The sequence below is a fragment of the Puma concolor genome, chromosome D3 (assembly GCF_028749965.1).
Source record: "Puma concolor isolate L17-30 chromosome D3, mPumCon1.1.hap2, whole genome shotgun sequence".
Lineage (NCBI taxonomy): Eukaryota > Metazoa > Chordata > Mammalia > Carnivora > Felidae > Puma > Puma concolor.
The window spans coordinates 43,490,107-43,515,197 of NC_141678.1; the positions used below are offsets into that span (position 1 = coordinate 43,490,107).

Here is a 25,091-nt window from a genome sequence, read left to right on the forward strand (position 1 = left end):
ACCATTTTATGTTTGAAATGCTAATATTTACAATACATGGGAAAATAAAATTTTGCTATTCTTTCAACTTATGTTGAAAAATCACATACAAGAGCAAGTATAACTTTTTCATGTTCCTTTTAGGAAGTTTGAGAGCAAAAACATTTGAATATTACTGGTCTGAAGAAACCTTCTTTTCTTTACACAGCAAACTCAAAAATGTTGATATAATTAGGTAAAGAAGCAGGAAACGAACATTTTTGAGAGCCAACTGTGAGTCAGGCACTTGATAATAATATTACTTTATAATCAATGCTACCATTTATTAATGCTTATCATTATGGATTAATTCCTGTAGTTCTCACAACTATGCTATAAAACAAGAACTATTCCTTCTATTACTTTAAGGTAAAGATACTGAGGGTTAGAGACATTAAGCATCTTGCCTGAAGTCACACACCTAGGAAATACAGCAGTGGGGATTGGAATCTGGGTCAGCCTTGTCACAGAAGGTTTTCGAGACCTCTGCTTTCCACTTACCAACCCCTCTTCCTACTCCTCAGTCTACAAGTTTCCTATAGTTCATTGGCCCTTTAGAAAGGCGCTTAGAAAGTTTCCCTTTTTAACTTAATTTTTGGCACCTTGTCTGACAAATATATCAAATATGTGGTTGAAAAGGCTCTATTTATTTGAGACTTCAGTACATTAAGGAACCCAAGATTCTATCAATAGTGTCCTATCTTTTTTAACAGCCCTCATTTTTGATAGGAGAAACTTTATAGTCATCTGGAGTGAATTATTTTCAACTGGCTGCCTCTGACTCGTCTAACTTTCTCTGACAAGACTTCCCATCAAGTAGAATATCAAGACTGTGTGGGAAATGCTTTAAAGGTTTTGAGTCCTCTCTTTCATTATATTCCTCTTTATAACTTGAAAGACTGACTACAAATATATTTCCAATGTAATCTTTAGTGACATATACTAGCAAATGACTCTCTGATTATTATATTGCGCCAAGGTTCAAATTATGAGGTTAAGTAAGTGACATCTTGGATTTTCCATAAAATATGTATGGCCTTGTTCAAAGAGAACCCTGTTATGGTAATTTTACAAAGAAACAATGAAGTACACTCATGCCTATAGCAACCTTATTCACAGCGGCCAAAAAGTGGAGGCAACCCAGGTGTCCATGGATGAATGAGTGAATAAACAAAAACGTGACACCCACACAAAGGAATAGTCTTCAGCCTTAAAAAGAAATTCCGACACCCGCTACAAAATGGATAAAACTTAAGGACATCATGCTAAGCAAAAAAAGCCAGTCACAAAAGGACAAAGACTGCATGATTCCACTTATGTGAGGTGCCTAGAGGAGGCAAATTCATAGACACAGAAAGTAGAATGGTGCTTGCAAGGCACTGGTAGAAGAGAGAAACGGGGAGTTAGTGTTTAATGGGTATAGAGTTTAATTTGGGGAAGATGAAAAAAGTTCTGGTGATGGATGGGGGTGATGACTGCACAGTAATGTGAATTTACTTAATGCTACTGAACCGTACACTTAAAAATGGTTAAAATAATACAGTTTGTTTTATATATACATATATATATATATATTCACAATAAAAAAAGTCTAGATTTCTATAAACCCCAGAGCATGGTTCTGTCTACCAAGGCCAGGGTTGTGTGGAGATCCTGGATGAAGCCATAGCCACCATGTCTGACCAGGAAGCAAAACCTTCAACTAAGGACTTGGGGGGATAAAAAGGAAGGAGAATACGTTAAACTCAAAGTCATTGGACAGGATAGCAGTGAGATTCACTTCAAAGTGAAAATGACAATGCATCTCAAGAAACTCAAAGAATCATACTGTTAACGACAGGGGGTTCGAGGAATTTGCTCAGGTTCCTCTTTGAAGGTGAGAGAATTGCGGATAATCACAATCCGAAAGAACTGGAGATGGAGGAAGAAAATGTGATTGAAGTTTATCAGGAACAAACGGGGTCATTCCAGGATTTAGATATTCTTTTTATTTTTTTCTTTGCCCTCAATCCTTTTTTATTTTTAAAAATAATTCATTAGTAATGTGATGTTCAAAACGGAATTGAAAACTGACACCCCATCTCTTTAAAACATTAAGTTTGAATTCTAGTGCCCATTATTCATTATCCCTTGTTTTCATTGTGCTGATTTTTGGTGATCAAACTTCAGCCCCTTTCATATTGCCCTCTCCTTTTTAAAAATTACATGTGTGCACAGAGATGCCACCTTTTCCAGGACTGTGCATTTTCAGGCTTGTGATAAATAAGATTGACCAATGCGAGTGTTCGTAATGACTTTCCAGAATTCTGAAGTTCTACTGTGTGATTGCTTCACCCCTGGACTATGACCTTCAATGGGAGATGGAAGTTTTTCAGAGAACTGAGCTGTGGAAAAATGACCTTTCCTTAAGTGGAAGTTCCTTTTAAAATGTGAGGGTCTGGGGGCACCTGGGTGGCTCAGTCGGTTGAGTGTCTGACTTTTGATTTCGGCTCAGGTCATGATCTCATGGTCATGGGATCGAGCCCTATTTTACAAAATGGATGAAACTTAAGGACATCATGCTAAGTAAAATAAGCCAGTCACACAAGGACAAAGGCTGTATGATTCCACTTATATGAGGTGCCTAGAGGAGGCAAATTCATAGACACAGAAAGTAGAATGATGCTTGCAAGGCGCATTTAGCACAGAGCCTGCTTGGGATTCTCTCTCCTCTCTCTGCCCCTCCTTGGCTCACGTGCAAATGGACACACGCACACTCTCTCTCACTCAAAATAAATACATAAACAAAAAAAAATTCAGGATCTTGACCAAAAGAAGAGAAATATCAGCCTGGAGTTGAGATGACAGAGATGGTGGGAGTAATGACTAACTCCAAAGGTGGCTTCACTGAAGAGAAAGCATTTTAAGATAAACATCTTGTTAGAAGATCCCAGAAAAGTTATAATTTTCATTAGCAGTTAATAAATTTATTCATGCAGAAGTGTATTCAACAGAAAAAATCTATACATAAGTTACAGGTTTTTACTAAACAAAGAAATGAATTATAGATTTTTTTTCAAAAAGCCAATTATTATATTATAAATTCAAGAGCAAATTGAAAGAAGTATCCTCCGTTAATTAGAAAGTGGTGTATTTGTAGTAGAAATGATAGAACAGAGACATCTTGGCAATTTAATATTTATTTAATATACAAGGAACTACTAATGTACCATAGAATTTAGTAATATGTACATGTGATTTTTTAAAAAAGGTATTCTACTTTAAATCAATTTGAATAGCTATTAATCTGTCATTCAACATAAAATTAATAGTACTTCATAATATAAAACTGACATGTCTTCCTGGTGTTACATTTATTACATTGTTTTATACATTTGGGATTTTCAGGTCTCAGAGGTACCTGAAGAGGTAATTCTACTTGCCAGGTGTATGATGAGTTAGGTCTTCTTACCTTTAAAAAAAAGCAGCAAGAATCAAAATATTAGTAAATAATTTTGGACAGTGTATTTTTTTCTTGGAATAAAGGTTCAGAATGTGGAATACAATAAATGCTCTTGGCTTTTGAAAAAATTAATGTCTAATAAAATAATGGAAAACCATTTTTTTTTAAAGAAAAGAAGAGAGAAGGGAGGGTGGGAAGGAATGAGGGGAGGGAAAGAGCACAGGAAAGGGGATAGAAGGCCAGTGGGAAAGGAAGGTGAAAAAGGAAATATATCCAGCCAAGAAGTTTCTCCTTTTCTGGAAAGTAAAGTGTCCTCTCCTCAGTTCCCAAAGGCCCCCATCTTGGGACTGGCTACATGCCACCTTGTGTCATTGTTATATGTATGTTTTGTAAACTCCCACTCCATCCCCTGCTGGATAGAGAGCTCATTTGGGAAAGAATCTTGTCAAATTCATCATTTTCTCCTCCACAGTACCTGGGTTTATGCCTTCACTTAGTAGATGCTAAAAAGATATTGATTGTTTGACTATTATAACTTGAAAAAAAGTTCTCCAAAACTTAAAGGGACAGGCAGCAAATCCTGTAATATCAAGCTTAATTATACACTGACCTGCTAACAATGTCGCTTATGAATAATAATTTAGAATTAAAATTTAATTATTCTTTAAGATTGATCATATTACCCAAAGAGAATGTTACATGCAGTTTTAATTGTGCCACTAATTTAGAAGATATTAAGCTACAACCTACTTAACCATTCTCTTGTTTTTAACCATTAAGATTGTTTTTAAATTTTTACTATTTTAAATAATTTTGCAAATACAGATTTGGAGGATGGGCAGGGGACTTTTTATTGTTATTTTTTTAAGTATGTATGTATGTATGTATATATGTATGTATGTATGTATGTATGTATTTAGAGAGAACAAGCAGGAGAGGGGCAGAGAGAAAGGGAGAGAGAGAATCCCAAGCAGTCTCTGTGCTGCTAGCCCAACTTGGGCTTGAACTCACAAAACCAGGAGATGGTGGAGCCGAAATCAAGAGTCAGCTGTTCAACCAACTGAGCCACCCAGGTGCCCCTCAAATAGCTTTTCCAAAATCTATTTTCAAAAAGGCAACAACAGTTTGTGTTCCTGCTAATAACATATAAGAATTCCCATTTCATCACACTCCTATCACGATTTTGTATTTTGTAAAAAATTTACACGTTTGGGGCGCCTGGGTGGCGCAGTCGGTTAAGCGTCCGACTTCAGCCAGGTCACGATCTTGCGGTCCGGGAGTTCGAGCCCCGCGTCAGGCTCTGGGCTGGTGGCTCGGAGCCTGGAGCCTGTTTCCGATTCTGTGTCTCCCTCTCTCTCTGCCCCTCCCCCGTTCATGCTCTGTCTCTCTCTGTCCCAAAAATAAATAAACGTTGAAAAAAAAAATTAAAAAAAAAAATTTACACGTTTGATAGGCATATGATGCTATCGTGTCTTAATTTTTATGTCTTTGATTACTGATGAGGTTGAACATATTTTCCAAGTATTTTAAAACTAGTTTTGTTGTTTTTCTCTTTTATGAATCATCTATTCCTATCAACAAGGCATGTTTAACCTGGCACTCTGCTTACCAATTTTAAAAGTGTTTCTTAAAATGCTGCACAGCTTTCGCCAGCACGTAGCTAATGAAGTTAGAACTGTCATCACTGTCTTCAGGAGGGATCTTGAGTGTGAAACTGGGAGAAGGCAGAATGCTCAAGTCTATCATTGTTTCATCTTGTTTGGGAAAATTCCCTTCATGAACATCTGGAACCACCTAAGAAGAAGGATTATACAGTAAAAGATTACTAAACCCCAATGCACATTCAGGATTAACTTAATACCACATTAGTCAGGATAGGCTAGGTTATGCTGAGGTAACAGAGTAGCTCCAACATCCCAGTGGCTTCATACAACAAACATTTACTTCTTGCTCATGTTACATGTCCATTTCAGGGGCTCTGTATAGCCTCCAACATTCAGGACCCTGGTTGACACTGGCAGGTCATCTCATGGCTGTAGCATGAGGAATGCATGGCTTTCTTTGTGCCCCTGGCAGACACGGAGAGTGTATAAGCCCTGCACTATCTCAGTCTAGAAATAACCCTTGTCAGTTTTCTTCATATTTCACTGGCCGGGACTTGCCACATGGCACCATTTAACAGCAGCAGGAGCTAGAAAATATGAGTGAGCAGACAGAATATTTGGTGAGCACTACCATCAGAGTCACAACTATTTATGTGATGCACCAAGTTTTATACTGTTATTTTCCTAGGAAATTTACAATTTATGGTTGTTATGTGATTTTGGTGAGAACCAGTCATCTGAAAGTCATGGCGGTTACTCTCAATGAATTCTCAAGTGCACATACTTTGATTTTAATAATTTAAATGAAACTGTACTGACATGCAAGTTGATGTAACCTTAAGAGAACTATTTTTAAAATGTTTTCAAGGGGCGCCTGGGTGGCGCAGTCGGTTAAGCGTCCGACTTCAGCCAGGTCACGATCTCGCGGTCCGTGAGTTCGAGCCCCGCGTCAGGCTCTGGGCTGATGGCTCGGAGCTTGGAGCCTGTTTCTGATGCTGTATCTCCCTCTCTCTCTGCCCCTTCCCCGTTTATGCTCTGTTTCTCTCTGTCCCAAAAATAAAATAAAAAACGTTGAAAAAAAAATTAAAAAAAAAAAATAAAATGTTTTCAAATAACCTCCTTATCAAAAAAAAAACTAAAGCAAAATCTTCAGAAGCCAAATAAAACTGATAATTTCTTAATTCTAGTATGTAAAGAAATAGCTAACATGATTTCTCCCAGCTCTTTTCCTTTTGGTGAATATAACCCACATAAAAACTGCATAAAGCATTTTTGTCTAGTTTAATAAATAATTATAAAGCTAATACCATGTAATTACAACCTAAAGGGCATAACTGTTTTTACTTGCCAGAAAGTTTACATACTTGTATATGCCTCTTCAGTACTTGCTGTGTTATGGCTTTGCACTTTCTGTTACATGATGAAATAAGAGTTGTTTTGATAAAAATAACTTTTACGGGTAGTTCAGCAAAGTGGTTAAGTCCAGAAATTCCGGAGAAATGCTGCTTGGGTTTAACTCCCTGTTCTACCACTTGCTAGCAGTGTGACCTCAGACAAGTTGCTTAACTTCTCTGTACCTCATCTGAAAAATGTGAAAAACAATACCTTATAGGATCACTGAGAGCATTAAACAATCTGGTGTATGGAAAAAGTCCTTAGAACATTGCCTGACACATAGTAAGTGCTCGTTAGTGACCATGACTATTAGAAGAATTATCACTGAAAACCATAATTTTATTTTATATGGAGATTTTTATATAGAACTGCTTTTGTTGTCAATATAAAGAATTTTAGGTAAACCTATTAGTGTTACCCAGAGACACTAGAATGGAAACAAACTGCAGCATAGAATGGAAAATACTGACGATTATGAAAGCAATTAACTCTTGGTTGTAACTTTCTAAAGTCTGAAAGCACTACTCAACATTGTCTTCAGATTTTATTCTTCAAGACAAGACCTTTTCCTCATTAGCTGAAAGTGTGTGTTTGTAAGAATGATCAAGTATACTGAATTATTTTACTCCTCTAGAGTATAAACTAGCTGATGAAGGAAATAAGTCAGAGAATCAGCCGGGTTGGGAGAGTGACTTTCAGAACTGTTTGACTCTGGTCAACAGTTACAAATACATTTTTACATCATGACTCAAAAATACGCAATATATATATATATATATATATATATATATATATATATATATATGCATACACTCATATTTACACACACACATACACACACATGTAATGGAAATGAAAGTTCCATGATATATGCATATGATTTGTTAAGTACACTGCACTCTTTCTCCTTAGTCTGCCCTATTCTGTTTTGTTTTGTTTGTTTAATGTACTGGATGTGACTCTCTAAACCTATGTCTCAAACTTTCAGTTTGAAAGAGACAGATATATTAGGACACAGAATGTCACATATGTCAGATTCTCTGGAAACAGAGCCTGAGACTCTGACAAAAGCAATTTATTAAGGGTGCCTTCAGGTGAAACTTTTTGGGGGATTAGGCAAGCAACATAGGCAAGAGGGAGAAGCTAATCTAGGATGTGGCTTCAGGTGACCTCTGGCCTCAGCCTGATGCAGCAGGGAGCTCTTAAATGGCCCCAAAGGCAACCCTCTGGAGAAGGGTTGGGAAGAGGGTGAACAGTTAGCAGCGGCACCAGCCAAAGTTGGTAAGAGGATCCGTGGCAATCTGAGTAACGCACTGACATTACACACTGCACAAAATATTGCTTCTTCAGTTGCTCTGCCCAGTGATTTTTGTATCCAGGTCTTTTTAGGAATCCGCCGATACTAACCTCTTCGGGAGTCACTAGCCTTGTTTGTTAACCTAGTGTGTGTTGTGGGAGTGAGGGTAGGAGGAGTTGGTCAGAAGAGAAATTCAGTCACTGTTTTATGTTATGCAACAGGAGCTATTGACTGAATGTGGGAAACATGGCATAAAGTGCAACTTCAGATGGCACTACGTTTTGATGTAAACATAATTCTCAAGGTAAGTCAGCAGCTTTTTGTTTCAAAAACTATTGACAGCTAAATTTACAAAGCCCTTGCTTTGAGTAAGGAACCTATACTAACTGCTTTACAAACATCAGTTTTGAGTTAGCTGTTATTATTTCCATTTTTTCAAGTGGAAAAACAGACCTAGAAAGGGTATGGAACGTTCCCAAACTTACTTAGCTGCTGAGTATCAGGGTCAGCATTTGAACTCGTTGCTTTACCTGTAAGTCTTGTCTCTCAAAAACTGCACTGATCAGGTTTCTTCAAGGTTACTTGCATAAGTTAATTATATTCCTATAGCTTTAAGCAGAATTGGCCATGTCTGGATTAGAAGATATTTTGCATTTTAAATTGGTTTTCTTTATAGAATTTATTTCTTTTTGTTTGTTTGTTTTTTAACTTGTTTTATTTTTTTTTTAATTTACATCCAAATTAGTTAGCATATAGTGCAACAATGATTTCAGGAGTAGATGCCTTAGTGCCCCTTACCCATTTAGCCCATCCCCCCTCACACAACCCCGCCAGTAACCCTCAGTTTGTTCTCCGTATTTATGAGTCTCTTCCGTTTTGTCCCCCTCCCTGTTTTCATATTTTTGTTTCCCTTCCCTTATGTCAATCTGTTTTGTCTCTTAAAGTCCTCATATGAATGAAGTCATATAATTTTTGTCTTTCTCTGACTAATTTCACTTAGCATAATACCCTCCAGTTCCATCCACGTAGTTGCAAATGGCAAGATTTCATTCTTTTTGATTGCTGAGTAATACTCCACTGTGTGTGTGTGTGTGTGTGTGTGTGTGTGTGTGTGTGTACCACATCTTCTTTATTCATTCATCCATCGATGGACATTCTCTTTGCATACTTTGGCTATTGTTGATAGTGCTGCTATAAACATTAGGATGCATGTGTCCCTTCGAAACAGCACACCTGTATCCCGTGGATAAATGCCTAGTAGTGCAATTGCTGGGTCGTAGGGTAGTTCTATTTTTAGTTTTTTGAGGAACCTCCATACTGTTTTCCAGAGTGGCTGCACCAGCTTGCATTCCCAAGGAATTTTATTTCTAATGACCATGCACTACATTGTAGCAGGTCAGCCTGAATGCAATCATGATGGAAATATGAATATCCTCCTACAGCTTGTTTTCAAATGCAGATGTACTTAATAAGTGAATTAACAGAAAAAATACCAATGTATGCACATGTAATCTCCATATCTGTTTTTGGGTCTCTCCATTACCTTTATGGAGTTGAAGGTGCTCTCAGTTCCTGGGGTCTGGTTTGCCAGTTCAGTCACCCAGCCAAATTGCTCTCTCATCTTCTCCATCAGATATGTGGTGTCCTCCAGGTGATGCTGGGTCATCTGGAGAATCTGGGCATATTGCTCATGGGACACGTTGACCAATCTGAGGGCCTCATCTACTTTTGTGTGCAGTTCAGGTACATCGGGACAGTCTAGCAAAGAAGAACGTAACATGGTAAAGGAAAATGCCCATGAAATTTGGAGTTGGGTGATGTGGGTTTAAATCCCAGCTCTTAAGCTTTCTATTTCCAGGCTTTTGATCTTGAGTGAGTTTTCAATTAGGTAAAATGGTTATGAATGAAATAACACTGTAAAGTGCTTGATCACAAGACAGTCACATATTGGTGATTTTGCAAATGTTCCTTTTCCTTTTCCTCCTTTTTTGTAATGTCTCTGAAGGTCATTTGGACGACTCACTGATATTCTGATTGGGACACATGGGAGACTGGGCCTCCCTGCCACCTTGAAGTTGAGTGTGGCCGTCTTCAAAGTGATGTGTCTCACTTCTGGAGGACGCCTAAAGAACAGTTAAGGATTTATCATGTTCCCCTTCCCCTGATGGCAGAACTAGTTCTCTTCCATATAGTGGAGGTATCAGGTCTTCCACTCAAACTGTAATTGACACAGCATAGAGTGAGAAATAAACCTTTGTGCTTACAAGCCACTGAGATTCTGCAGCTCTGTGCTATATTGCACAACAGCCCATCTGAACTGAAACAGGATTATAGGAATTAACATAGCTGTGCTGATGAGCAACTTGTTTGATATTGTGTAAAGATTATCTGCAGACTATGGACGAGTATGGACGAGTCTGTGTTCGGGCATTTGGGACCGTAAGAGGTTGTTGTTATGGAAAAAGACCACAGACTTTCTACACTGTGTCTTTTCCTGTTTACTAAAAAGCCATGCCTTCAGGAAAATAGGGGTAGGAGAGAATTCACCAACCAGAGCTGGGTGACTACCTCATCTGAGGTCTTATACGTCAATTTGTAGGTTTCTTTTTGATATTTAAAATATAACGAGAGATTCCCTGGCATCTCATACTTTTTCAGAAATCACTTTGAGATCTTTAGGAGAGGGAGACCCTTGTACTTATAAGGAAACCAACTTGTAACAGCATACTTTTGAAAAGTGATTCACGAAAACATTTTGAAAACCAAGGGAGTTACAGTTAAGATATAGTATACATTTCAAAGGAGATTCAGATATTCTTTTAAAATGTCTTCATGTGCAACTTCAGAGTTGTTAACTTTTAGAATAGTAATATAAATATATAGCTTTTAATTATGGGGGAAGAAGGTGGTGATTTTCCTCATGATTTAGGCAAGCAGAATTCTACAAAGGGACACTCATTTCCTCTTTAAGAGATCACCAGGAAAAAAGATTCTCATGGAACAAAGGTGAAACTTCATGCAAAATACAATCACACAGGAAAGGAAAAAGTAAAACTATATTCACAGATGACATGATCTTGTATGTAGAAAGTCCTAGGAATACATACACACAGAAAACTATAAAAACTAATAAACAGTTCAGCAAGGTTGCAGAATACAAGATCAATATATAAAAATCAGTTGTATTCTATATACTATCAACAAACCAAAACTGAAATTAAGAAAATAACTGTATTCACAATAGCATCAAAAAGAACAAATTGCTTATGAAAAAAAATTTTTTTTAATTTTTTAATGTTTTTTTTTTTAATTTTTTTTTCAACGTTTATTTATTTTTTTGGGGACAGAGAGAGACAGAGCATGAACGGGGAAGGGGCAGAGAGAGAGGGAGACACAGAATCGGAAACAGGCTCCAGGCTCTGAACCATCAGCCCAGAGCCTGACTCGGGGCTCGAACTCACGGACCGCGAGATCGTGACCTGGCTGAAGTCGGACGCTTAACCGACTGCGCCACCCAGGCGCCCCCTAATGTTTATTTTTGAGAGAGACAGAGCATGAGCAGGGGAGGGCAGAAAGGGAGACACAGAATCTGAAGTAGGCTCCAGGCTGAGCTGGCAGCTCAGAGCCTGATGTGGGGCTCAAACTCATGAACGGTGAGATCATGACCTGAGCCCAAGTTGGACATGTAACCCACTGAGCCACCCAGGCACCCACCCCCCCACCCCTTTTAAGAGACACACACACAGAGGATGAGCGGGGGAGGCCAGAGAAAGAGGGAATGCTCATGAAAAAAATTTTAAGTGGAGGACTTGTAACTGAAAACTAAAAAACATCTTTGAAAGAAATTAGAGAAGATTTAAATAAATGGAAAGACACGCTGATGGATTGGAAGACTTAATATTGTTAGAACGGCAATACTCCACGAATTGATCTATAGATTGCCAAATTTCCTTTCTGCAGAAATTGGCAAGCTGATCCCAAAATTTATATAGAAAGGCAAAGGGCCCAGGATAACCAAAAGAATCTTGAAAACGAAGAACAAAGTTGGACCATCACACTTCCTAATTTCAAAACTTCCTACACAGTACAACTGTCAAAACAGTGTGGTATTGGCTTCGGACAGACATATGGATCAATGGAATAGAATTGAGAGTCCAGAAATAAACCCTACATTTGCTGTCAATGGATTTTCAACAAAGATGCCAAGATAATTCTATGGGGAAAAGAACAGTCTTTTCAAGAAGTAGAGCTGAGATAACTGGATATCCAACTGTGAAAGAAAGAAGTTAGACTCCTCCCTCACACCATATACAAAAACGAACTCAAAATGCATCAGAGGGGCGCCTGGGTGGCTCAGTTGGTTGAGCGTCCGACTTCAGCTCAGGTCATGATCTCACAGTTTGTGAGTTTGAGTCCTGCATGGGGCTCTGTGCTGACAGCTCAGAGCCTGGAGCCTGCTTCGGATTCTGTGTCTCCCTCTCTCTCTGCCCCTTCCCTGCTCATGCTCTGTCTCTCTCTGACTCTCAAAAATGAATAAATGTTAAAAAAAAAAAAAAGTATCAGAGACCTAAACATATGAACTAAATATGTAAGTCTGTTAGGTGAAACATAAGTATAAATCTATGGGATCTTGGATTAGGCAATGGTTTCTTAAATATAGCATCAAAATACAAAAATAGAAAAAAAGAAATAGACAAATTAGACTTTATCAAAATGGAATATTATCATATTTCAAAGGGCACCATTCCAAAAGTAAAAAGGCAGCACATGGGAGAAAATATTTGTGAATAATATATCTGATATGGGTTTAGTATCTAGAATATATTAAGAACTCTTACAACTCAACAATAAAAAAAATAATAATAACATGGGGCAACTGGGTGGCTCTGTTGGTTAAGTGGCCAACTCTTTTCTTTTTTTTTTTTTTTTCAATGTTTATTTATTTTTGGGACAGAGAGAGACAGAGCATGAACGGGGGAGGGGCAGAGAGAGAGGGAGACACAGAATCGGAAACAGGCTCCAGGCTCTGAGCCATCAGCCCAGAGCCTGACGCGGAGCTCGAACTCACAGACCGCGAGATCGTGACCTGGCTGAAGTCGGACGCTTAACCGACTGTGCCACCCAGGCGCCCTGTGGCCAACTCTTGATTTCGGTTCAGCTCATCATGATCTCACAGTTTGCATCCAGCTCTGCACTGACAGCATGGAGCCTGCTTGGGATTCTGTCTCTCCCTTTCTCTCTGCCCTTCCCCCAATCATGTTCTCTCTCTCTCTCTCTCTCTCTCTTCCTCTCTTTTCCTCTTTCTCTCTCTCTCAAATAAATAAACATTAAAAAAATAATAAAATTAAAATATGGGCAAAGGATTTGAATAGGCATTTCTCCAAAGGAGATACACAAATGTTCATATGGTAGATAGGTTTCCAACTGCAAGAGAGGAAGGACAAGCTTTAATTTTTTTTTTTAATTTTTTTTTTCAACGTTTATTCATTTCTGGGACAGACAGAGACAGAGCATGAACGGGGCAGGGGCAGAGAGAGAGGGAGACACAGAATCGGAAACAGGCTCCAGGCTCCGAGCCATCAGCCCAGAGCCCGACGCGGGGCTCGAACTCACGGACCGCGAGATCGTGACCTGGCTGAAGTCGGACGCTTAACCGACTGCGCCACCCAGGCGCCCCGGGCAAGCTTTAATTTACAAGCATGTTTCAAGGCTGCACTTTGGTCACATTTGCCAATGTCTCATTCACTAAGGACAGACCCATGGCCAAGCCCAGATTCATGGACTGGAAAAGCAGACTATCTCTTGATGGCAGAAACCACAAAATACTGTGGCCATTTTGTTTTTAATCTACAATACATACGTTCCCTTCTGCCTAGGAGAGGTCTCAATTTATGCCTATTGTTCTTAAGTAATTATTAATATTGCCTATGTCACATTCAAAGGAGATCTAATTTAATTGATAGTTATATGGTCATTTAACAAAGTGGGCAGGACACAGAAGTTCTTTGGTATAATTCCCATGTGCCTACCAACTATATTAAGAAATAAAATATTACCTAAATACGTGAAACTCCCATTGTGCCCCTTCCACATTAAAACCTCTCTGTTCTCTCAAAAGGAAACTACTATTTTGAATTGTTATATACAGTACCAGTAATTGATATGGAAAAAGAGGAAAATAGTCACTTACAGAAAATCTGTTTACAATCAAGGCCAGGGGCACCAGGGTGGCTCAGTTGGTTAAGCAGCCAACTCTTGATTTTGGCTGGGGTCAGGATCTCACGGTTTGTGAGTTCAAGCCCCGTGCAGGACTCTGCACTGATAGCACGGAACTCGTTTGGGATTCTCTCTCTCCCTTTCTCTCTGCCCCTAACCCGCTCATGCTCTCTCTCTTTCTCAAAAATAAATAAATATTAAAAAAGGATCATCTATTGTAAAAATAAAAAATTAAAATCAGGACAAAAATGTATGGTAAATAGTGGAAAAACAAAAAGATTTATGATCTCTTGGAAAATATTTATCAAATATAAGATTTATTTATTATAAGATTTATAAGATCTTATATCTATAATTATAGCTATGTACATAGTCTTAGAACAAGGAAAGAATCAAATATTGATTAAAGAGGCAAAATTATTGTTTGACAAAATGTAGAAGGGTTGTTTGTAATAGAAAAACATGGAAGCAACTTAAATACACTTAAGGAGAATGGGTAAATTGTGATATGCCTACAGAGACCAACACATCAGTGAATTAATGAATCAGAACATGTATTCATATGGCTAACTGTCCCATACTATACTGTATAACCAAGCTGCAAAAGAATACATAAGCAATATATTTACACTGTTAAGAAAAAGTATCCAAAATTTGGAAACAAGGCAGAAGAATGGCTGCATGTTGGGGCACCTGGATGGCTCAGTCGGTTGAGCGTCTGACTCTTGATTTCAGCTCAGGTCATAAAGCCTGCTTAAGATTCTCTCTCTCTCTCTCTCTCTCTCTCTCTCTCTCTCTCATATTCTCTCCCTCTCTCTCCCTCTGTACCTCTCCCCGGCTCATGTTTGCGTCCTCTCTCAAATTAAAAAGAAAAAAAAATGGCTGTATACCTTTTTAATGTCATGTAAAACATTGCCTAAAAGGCCTGCCTACCTACAGATTCTTTGATTCTCTAAAGAAATGATCTTTTGTTGGATTTACTACTTAGTGTTGCTCAGGGCCAGAGAACATCCTAGATTGAAAAGTTGCAAATGGTTTTTGTCCAGTAGAGATATAAATTATTTTGGTCTGATAGAAAACATAACTGCAAAACTTATAGTTTTATTGCCCTTTAGGGCATAGTTTTATGCCCTTTAGGGCATAGTTTAGGGCAAAATTATATCTAATTTTGCTATCTGACTTCAACATTCTATCTTTGACTGTAAATACTTCAGTCTGTCCTGTACTCCTTTGTAACAGCTTTAATACTTTGCTGATTCCCTCATTAATGGGACAAATTAATCTTGACACGTGCTCATTTTATATTTGTATGAGTCATAGTTTTAAAGTTAAAAATGATACTTTGACAATATAAATTAAAAACATGTAACACATTGCCAAATATGCTGTGTGTATTATATATATATATACATGTGATAACAGTATAAAGAAGGGAAAAGAAATAATAAACACTAAATTCAAAATAGCAGTTTCCTTTTGAGGAGATAAAGAGGATGTGATTTGGAAGATCACAGAGGGAGTTTCATCTATTTTGGTGATGTTTTATTTCTTAATCCAGGATGTAGGCACTTGGGTTTTTGTTCTTTTCCTCTTTGTACATTTATAACAAAATGCATTTTATAATAAAAGTTTTAAGTTACATGGGAGCACATTAGAACATTCTTTCCTTGATGTTTTACCTATGCAGCAGTCGATTAACATGGCATGTATTCAGGGTACCTGTCTGGCTCAGTTGGTAGAACACGCAACTCTTAATCTCAGAGTCTTGAGTTCAAGCTCCACACTGGGTGTGGAGTCTACTTAAAATTAAAAACAAATTTTTTTAAACACATTGCATGTATTCTATATTACCTGATTTGTACCATATCTGATGCATTGTCTGATGTGTATTGATATCTGAGACATTTGTATTATATAATCTGATTTCTTCCATATTTTTTCCAGTTTTATTGAGCAGTAAGTGACAGATAGAAGTATAAGGTGTAAAGTATGATGGTCTGATTTACATATGTTGTGAAATACTTATTGTAATAGGTTGAGTTAACATCCATCATATCATATAGATCCAACAAAAAGAAAACAAAATTTCTCCTTGTGATGAGAACTGTTAGGATCTCTCTTACCAACTTTCCTATACATCACACAGCAGGTTAGCTGTAGTCATCATGTTGAAGGTTACATGCTTAGCACCTATTTATGTCATAACTGGAAGCTTGCATCTATTGGCCACCTTCCTCCAATCCCCCCTCCCATCTTCTGTATTATTTTATGATAGAGAGAGATTATTCAAAAAAGTTCTTAACTGGTTGAAAGGAAGTTAGTGATACATAGATGGGATGTTTGCGTGAGACTATTTTTGTAGGCAGTCAGTGTATTTGTGTAAATTTTTCTGTTATAAAAAAACTTCTGTTTCTGTATGCAACCTTATAACTGTGACTTAAAAAGCAAGACTTGAATAATGAAAATCATTAGTATGTCAGCCATTTTATTTAATCTGCAAAACACCCGTATAAAATAGATATATTATTGCCAGTCTCCAAATGATGAAACAGAGGTGCAGAGTCACTCAATTCACAATTCGGGAGAAATAACAGAAAGGTCCAGTTTCTATTCAACCTTGCTTTTTAGAATTTCCTTCCTTTAGCGAGGTGAAATGCAGAAACACAGGAATTGAAATCTCGTGGCTTTTGAAAGAAAATGTGTTGGGGCCCTAGCAGGTGGGAGGAGTGACTTTAGCTAAGGGAAGGGTGGGAGAAGGGGGGCTGCCAGGCAAGAGAAGGATTTCTCACCTGGGGAGGAACCGAAGGCCACTCTTTGCTAGGTCTGGGAGGGGAAAGACTGTATGAGGAGCCACTTTACATATTTAAATTCTAATTAGTGATTTACCCACCAGCTGGAAAGAGTTAATGCCACTTAAAAATAAAACTCAGTTGGGAAGCCTGGGTGGCTCAGTCTGTTAAGCACCTGACCCTTGATCTCAGCTCAGGTCATGATCTCTCTCCATGAGATGGAACCCATATGGGGCTCTTCCTGCTGACAGCATGGAGCATGCCTGGGATTCTCCCTCTCTGCTCCTCCCCTGCTTGAGCTCTCTCTAAATAAATAAATAAATAAACTTAAGAAAAAAATGTAAAAACAAAAACTCACGTAGCTAACAATTTGCTTACACAATGGGAAGATTGCTTCCGTGGTGGGATTTTTTTTCCTTGTGGTAAAAAGGAAAGAGTGCCTTAATTTGCTCCTACTTCTCTTTTGCACACATTAGTGTTTCTCTGTCTTTAACCCCAAAAAGTTTCACAGGAACAGGAGGGAATTTTAAATAAGGAAAAAAGCAAGTTGGCCTACTTTTGAATAATAAAAGCTTATAAAACTATGCTGAGCACCCCTAGATGGAAATAAACATGCATAAAAAGTGCTTGAAGGAAAATAAATGAATCCATGATGCTTGCAAAAGTGTGATTTTGACCTCTGACCAGAATACTATTGAAACCTTGAGAAAATAATGATTATTTACCTTCCCACAGGTAATCCTGACATTTTTGGCATCTTGCATGAAACTGGAAACATTCTGACAAATTCTGGCCAAGTTCTGCACACGGTCCCCTGTTCCACACAGGCAACATCTCTGAACTCAGACTTCCGTGGTTAGAGTCTGCAGGTAACATAGTGTTAACACATTAATGTCATTAGAGTCTGCATTTTAAAGGCATGGACTAGATGTCATTTCTTTGTCTTACCAGTTCTTTCAAAATCTTTCCATATTCAATCATAGGAAGGTCCATTGTTGTAACCATTTGCTAGGACAATTTGACATCTATTAAAAATTGCACATATTCTTTAATCCAACAATCACATTACTATTATTATTATTCATTATTATTTGTACACTCCTCCTTCAGAAAGGTTAATGCATATGGCTTTATTTTCTGGAGGGAATTATGAGGAATCTTTGGGAAGACATACTTGATGGGATGTGAGAGGGCAGCTTTCATTTGTTTTGTTCTTTTATATATTTGAATTATTTTTTAATTTTTAAAAAAATGTTGATTTATTTTTTAGAGAAAGAGAGAGTGTAAGCAGGGGAAGGGCAGAGAGAGAAAGGGAGAGACAGAATCCTAAGCAGGCTTTGCGCTGTCAGCACAGAGCCTGATGTGGGGCTCCATTTCATGAACCTGTGAGATCATGACCTGAGCCAAAATCAAGAGTCAGACACTTAACTGACTGAGACACCCAGGCACCCCTACATTTGAATTATTTTAAATTTAGTGTGTCTTACTTTTATTATTTTTATTTCTGATGTCGATGGATTGACTAAATAGGGAGTTGTAAGCTGCTTTTCTCTTTGGATTTCTTTCTATTTAAAAATTTTTCTAGGGGCTCCTAGGTGACTTGGTCAGTTAAGTGTCCAACTTTGACTCAGGTCATGATCTCACGGTTTGTGAATTCGAGCCCTGCGTCAGACTCTGTCAACAGCTCAGAGCCTGGAGCCTACTTCGGATTCTGTGTCTCCTTGCTCTCTGCCCCTCCCCAACTCACACTCTGTCTGTCCATCTGTCTGTATGTCTTTCTCTGTCTCAGAAATAAATAAATATTATACATTTTAAAAAATTTTCTAATAATTATTTTAATCTTTTAAAGCCAAAATTGGGAAATACATTGGAGTTTCAAAGGCACTGGGAATATCTATTTCTAAAACTGGGTGGTAGGCATTTACTTTATTACTATTCCTTTTGCATTTCATATATATGGTGTTATAAACAATGGATCAAGAATTTAGGAAAACATCTAAAGCAGGTCAACTTTTGAGAAACCCTTTTTTTTTCTGGAAGAACTAATAATCCATATGAAAATGATGACGTGAAAAAGAAGTAAATCCAACAGAAAATTGACAGTTCTCAACTGAGTGTTTCACATTAGGAAACATTTATTACTAATTTACAACCCAATGATTTTCTCCTATATTGAATCATCAACATTTTAAAACAAAACATTTCATTTTGAGATAAATTGTGAAATCTGTTGCTTAAAAACCTCTGAGGCATTGGTTACATCATGTGGTGTATAAGGCAACCATCTCCTTTTGTTGAATAGGAAGTCATTTCTTCTCAGCTGCCTTCCTGAACGGTCCCCTGTAGTCACTGAGGAGTTCTACTGTAGAGCTTGTCTCTGCTTCATGTACTGTTTGCTTTTTTACCTTCTCTGTTAGACCCTGAGCCCGTTGAGGGAAGGAATTTGGTCTTATCATTTGAATCATGTCATTCTTCCATACCTTTTTCTGTCATTTCAGTTACAATGGTCTTGTAGCTGTCCACTGATCTGTTTTCCTTTCTCTGGACTGAGCTCCTAAAAGTCAGGGAGCTGTGTCATAATCATGGTCTTATTCCCAGCATCTAGTTGAACACCTGGTGTGTAGATCGGGGATGGCAAATTCCAGGCCCATGTGATACCAGTTCCTCATTCTGTGCCATGGCATGACAGTAACCCATCACTGAGCTCTAGACCCTTCTAGGCAGCTACTTCCAGTGCTGTCACTCATAGCAACCATCTCCTCTCCCCACTTGCCTGTCTCCCCACCCCAGTCAGAGGGAAAATTAAAGGCAGCAACACTCTCCAATGTGGGATTAGAGCTCATATCTCCCAGCAACCAGCATTGCATCAGGCTACTGCACCACACAGTTTCATTCAACGCCATCTATCCTTGCCAGGGATTCATGAGGCAAGTGAGGACAACTGCAAGAGCTATTTTATTCTCTTTCAGTAGGAACTTAGGTCTAGAAAGATTGAGGTAGGAAAGAAATTCTCCCATATGGAGACAAAAATGAAATCACGCTCAATCAAAGAAAAAAATACTAATAACCAAAATATTTCAGAATTTTTATTGCTGCCTCTTTCCTTTTAATGGTATTCATTATTCAATTTTAGCTACTTTTCTAATTTTAGCACTTAGGACAATCATGACAAATAAAACCCATCCATGAAGGTTGCCAGATACACAGTGCTCACTCAGGCAATGTTGGCCATCGTAATTGACAAGAGGCTTGTATTCATTTCCTGTTGCTGTTGTAACAGAATACCACAAATGTAGTGGCTTGAAATAATACAAATGTTCTGGTTCTGTGGGTCAGAAGTTTGAAATGGGTCTCACTGGCCTAAAATCAAGGTGTTGGCAGGGGATTTTTTTTTCTGGAGGCTCTAGGGGAGAATCTATTTCCTTGCCTTTCCAATTTCTAGAGGCCAACTATAGTCCTTACTTCATGGCCCTCTTCCTCTACCTGCAAAGGCAGCAAAGTAGGGGCCTTCTCATATTACCATCTCTATGGGTTTTGTTCTGCTTCCCTCTTCCGCTTTTTAAAAAATGTTTATTAGTTTTTTTGAGAGAGAAAAAAAACTTGCATGTGAGCAGGGAGGGGCAGACAGAGGGGGAGAGAGACCATCCCAAACAGGCTCTATGCTCAGCGTGGAGCCTGACGTGGGGCTGGCTCTCATGAACCATGAGTTCATGACCTGAGCTGAAATTAAGAGACGCTTAGCTGACTGAGCCACCCAGGTGCCCCTCTTACCCACTTTGAAGAACCCTCGTAGCCACATGGATAATTCAGGATAATCTCCCCGTTTTAAGATCAGCTGACCAGCACCTCAATTCCATCTACAACCTTACTTTCCCCTTGCCACGTAACACAACATATTCACAGCTCCTGCAGATTAGGGTGTAGATATCTTTGGGCAGCTATTATTCTGTCTACACAGGGACAAAGCTCAAAATGTCTTCTCATTAGGCAGACTGTGCAGGCACATTAGGTTTATTCCTCACCTACCACCTGTCCAGAAAAGTGATGGAAATTGCTTGCAAGTACCCTATGGCCCCTCCCTGACTATTTTTGATAGATAGTCTGCATGTGCTTATCCGAGAAGAGAATGTCTCTTCTGCTGAGCTAGCTCTGTGCTGTCAGGTAGGGTAGGGATAGCAGAGAAAGAAGAGTTGAAAGGTGTATCACAGGCCCTTTTGTTTTTGTTTTTCATACTTGCATTTACGTTACGTTTGCATTACAGGAGGCTCTGGATATGCCGGTTATCACCAAGGTGGGGGTTGTGCAGAGGGCCAGCTGAGCAGAGTGTGTGTGAATGGAGTGGAAGCTGGGGCAGAACTGGTGGAAACCTACATTCTTACTTGGTGGGGTGGGAGGGGGTTGTAGTGATTGGAAAGTTATTTAGATTTCAGTGCAGATGAATCACTATATACTCCTCTGCACATGTATAAGGATGTGCATCCACATATAAGGGTGCACACAATGTGAAAGATGGGGGAGGGGCACTATTTTGTTCTAATGAACACAAACAATGATATCTATTTAAAAGTTCAGGCAAAAATTACTTAATATCACTCTAGCATTGATATATTTAGTCTACTGCCTTGATGCTTTTCCTGAATATTAGTGAATTTGGGACCTCAGAATAGAATACCAGAGAAAACACCTGACTTACAAGAAAAGTCCTCCAGACCCTGAAATAGAACCCAGCAATGATTCCAGTAATGATGGCTGTTCTCTACTCATGGAACAATGGGACGGGAAGGATGTCATGTATTGTTTTTTGGCTTTGGTTTCTGGTACTGTGAGGTAGCTCTATACTCTTCTGTATAGAGACCAGTGATGCCGTGTCATGGCAATTTTGAGAATTTGATTCAGATGTTGCCAGCTACAGCTGATATAACTGGAAAATAGCTAGAAGGAGCCCATTTCTTTCTACATACAAAAAGCTCTGCGTGATTAACACATACAACTTGAAGAGTCTGGAGAGAAGTATAAACCCATGAAACTGGCACCACAATCTATGCCATAAACCTATCCATCACTTCCAAAAATGTCCTCCTGCCCTCTTATTTATTTATTATTATTGTCATTATTATTATTAACGATGCTTAACATAAGATCTACTCTCTTAGCCAATTTTCAAGTATACAGTGCAGTGTGTTTAACAATAGGCACTATTCTGCACAGTTGGACTTGTATGTTTAGGACTCACTCATCTTATGTAACGGAAGTTTTTTGCTCTCTGACCAACATCTCCCCATGTCCCCCTCCACTCAGCTTCCAGGAACATCATTCTACTCTTTGCTTCCATGACTTTGACTGTTTTAGATTCCTCATCTAAGCAGTATCATGTACTATTTGTCCTTCTGTGTGTGGCTTGTTTCACTTAGCATAATGTCCTCCAGGTTCATCCATGTTGTCACAAATGGCAGAAGGAGCCTCTAGAAGGAGCTCGCTTTATTTTTCATGCCAGAGGGGTGCATTCTTTCATGTGGCTCTGTGGTCCATAAGACATAAATCTAAGGGAATGTAAACCCTACCTTGGCCCACCCAGCAGCTCTCATTTCTAAGATGCTGTGTCCCAGCCACTCCACAGAAACCCGAGGAAGGTACCTCCTTCTGTCTGAAGACACACTGCAGCATTTTGTTTCCAACATGGTCTATCTTGGGGCATGTTTGGTATTGGTAGAAGGCAATTCTTATCCTTTACAGAAATTCTGATTATGTAGCTTTGGGTTTCTCTATAAGCATCTTCTATGGCTTTGTGCATAAATGTTATGATTTAAAGGATTACGGCAGTGATGCAGAGGAGGCTATGGAGGGCACTATGGAGGGCACTGGTTATATGTGACACTAGGCTTCTTCCCAAACTGTGAGTTGAGGAGTCTAGACTGATTTTAAAGAAGCCCCGTGATGTTCAGGCAGAATAGAGCAGAGCATATATACACAAGTTTTGATAAAGGGGGCAACCATTTTGTTCAACTTTCTCACCCTGCTAGCATTTTCCTTATCAGCTTTGAAAACATGCTTTAGAAAGACAGAACAGCCCCACAGGGCTATTGACAATGACGGAAGAGGGATGGTGTTTGGCAGACTTCGAAGCTTTCTCTAAGAGGCTCTGAAACGTCAATTATCCATAAATTGTCACTCTAAGAAACATTGTACAATGACTTAGAAATGTCTACCATTTCCAAAGATAAACAAAGCTTGACCTTAGTATTGACATCTAAGTAAAAATCATCTTTTAATACTTGCCTTTGTCTTGCTTTGGTAAATCTGCTATTGCATTCAGCGTCTCGGTGACTGCCGTGCTGATACTGTGATAAACAGAGAGACTGAAATTACAAAACAGCTGGAAGAAGCTGGGAATGTCCCAACTTTGCACAGGATCCATTTTTTTCTCTGGTTCTTTGGATAAAACCGGAAGAAAGCTAGGCTGCGTGGAGTTTGTATCTGACATGAAATATGATTGAAAAGCCTGGTCAAATTCTTGCTGCATCTGTTTGAAGACGTTAAGACTCCTGTTAAAGAGAAATCTCACATCCACGGTCAGCTGGCTGAATACATTCTCTATTTGGGCCACTTGTGCGTCCTCCTCAATGAATTTTTCACTGACAGGGAGATCTTTTTGATTATCTTCATGGAAAGGAAACAAGTATTGATACATCTTCCTGAAAAACTGTTCGACCTGTGGGGTGAGGTGGAGGATAGAAATGGAATAAGAGATTAATTTTCTTTCTAGACTGTTTCTTTTTTAAAAATCAACTTTATTATTTTTTTTTAAATGGAAGGACAATTGACATGGACCATTTCTTAGTGTAAATTTTAAAGTCAACTTGCAGTGGTCATTCCAAATCAAAAATAATTCTGGGCAAGGTAGGAAAAGGTGACTCATTTTTTAAGATAATTTATTAACACTCTTATAACTTTGACTTTGTTTGTGGAAATAGGATCTGAAATTCTTCCTTGTTTATGTTTGCCTACCAAAGGCCAAGTTTTTAATATTGTTGGCAAGCCACAGCCTGATGTAGCGGCAGAGGCTGGCATGTCAGGGTTTAAAGGGTACTGTGTAGGTTGCCCCAAAACTGTGAAAAAAGCTCTTGCCTTTCATCTCTGTCTTAGGGTTTTTTGTTTTTGGGGTTTTTTTGTTTTGGGGGCTTTTTTTTTTGGTTTGTTTCCTTTAGCGTAATGTTGTTAGTGACTTTATGGTCTTCTCTTTCTTGTCTCATAAATTAGTCCATGGAAAGGAAAAGATAAACACATTCATACTGAATTATAGATGCCTGATAGAGTTAAATAGGCTACTTAGGGATGGTTACATATTAGTAGTGATCAAAGCCCTCTTTGGCTAGAGTCAAAGAAATGAATCTCTAATTGTAGAATTTTACACTCAGTGGGAGAATATTTTCCAGGAGTCACACCATGCCCTACATCCATATGACTTCCAGGTTTGTGCTAGAACACAATTGTCCTTATATGGTAGCACTGTGGCCATGTTGAAAGCTATGGAGCATACCAACTATCAGACATCACAGATGTAGTATCCCAATGCTGTTCAAAGAAATCCCCAGAAATTCTTATATTATTCTTGCCTTTCTCAAAAAGTAATCTGGGTGGGGGCCGGGGTGGGAGTTGGGACCCCTGGGTGGCTCAATCAGTTAAGTGTCCAATTCTTGATTTTGGCTCAGATCATGATCTCATAGCTTGTGAATCAAGTCCCGTGTCAGGTTCCATGCTGACCACATGGAACCTCCTTGGGATTCTGTCTCTCTTTCTCTTTCTCTCTCAAAATGAATAAACTTGAAAAAAAAAAAAGTAATCTGGGTGGATTGTCTGTCCCTCTCTCTGCCAGCTTGTATTTGCCTGAATCCATCCACAAAAACAAACTTCAAAGCCCCAAGAAATTTTCATAAAGTCACACAACTGGCACAGACAGGAATGGTTCCCAAATCTCTGACTTCCAGCCAGTGCTCATTCCACTGTTTTCCGGTATATTGGAGAGTGACAATGGCTATAAAAATAGAGCAGATGCAATTAACAGTGGAGGCAAATTAACTTGGCAAATGAATTGTCCTAGGGGTTGCTCCCTCTATAACTGGGTATGGCATTGCCAAGCCAGGAGCCTACTGTAAGTAGTGCATGCTGTAATATAGAGAGGGAAATTTCATTGCATTTCATATTCAGCTCACGTCTCAAATGGGAAGAGAAATTCAGGCCAATAGAATAGGAGACTTTTATGGGGTAGAGCTTATCCTATTCAGGTCACCACCCTCTGTGATTCCCTCTGCCCAGACAGATAGCCAAAGGGG

The 25,091-nt window shown here is 38.8% G+C and overlaps 1 protein-coding gene and 1 pseudogene across 1 annotated transcript in view; one reads left to right on the plus strand and one right to left on the minus strand.

Annotated features, from left to right (window-relative positions):
- Nucleotides 1–1,692: 1,692 nt before the first annotated feature.
- Nucleotides 1,693–2,058, plus strand: LOC112868228 (small ubiquitin-related modifier 1 pseudogene; annotated as a pseudogene).
- A 3,007-nt stretch (nt 2,059–5,065) lies between these two features.
- The window catches only part of CLUL1 (clusterin like 1), a 29,578-nt gene continuing 9,552 nt past the window's right edge, over nt 5,066–25,091 (minus strand). The window contains 4 exon segments of the mRNA XM_025931369.2: nt 5,066–5,254; nt 9,300–9,514; nt 17,487–17,624; nt 23,038–23,470. Of these exon segments, the coding sequence (XP_025787154.2) occupies nt 5,066–5,254; nt 9,300–9,514; nt 17,487–17,624; nt 23,038–23,470 (975 nt within the window).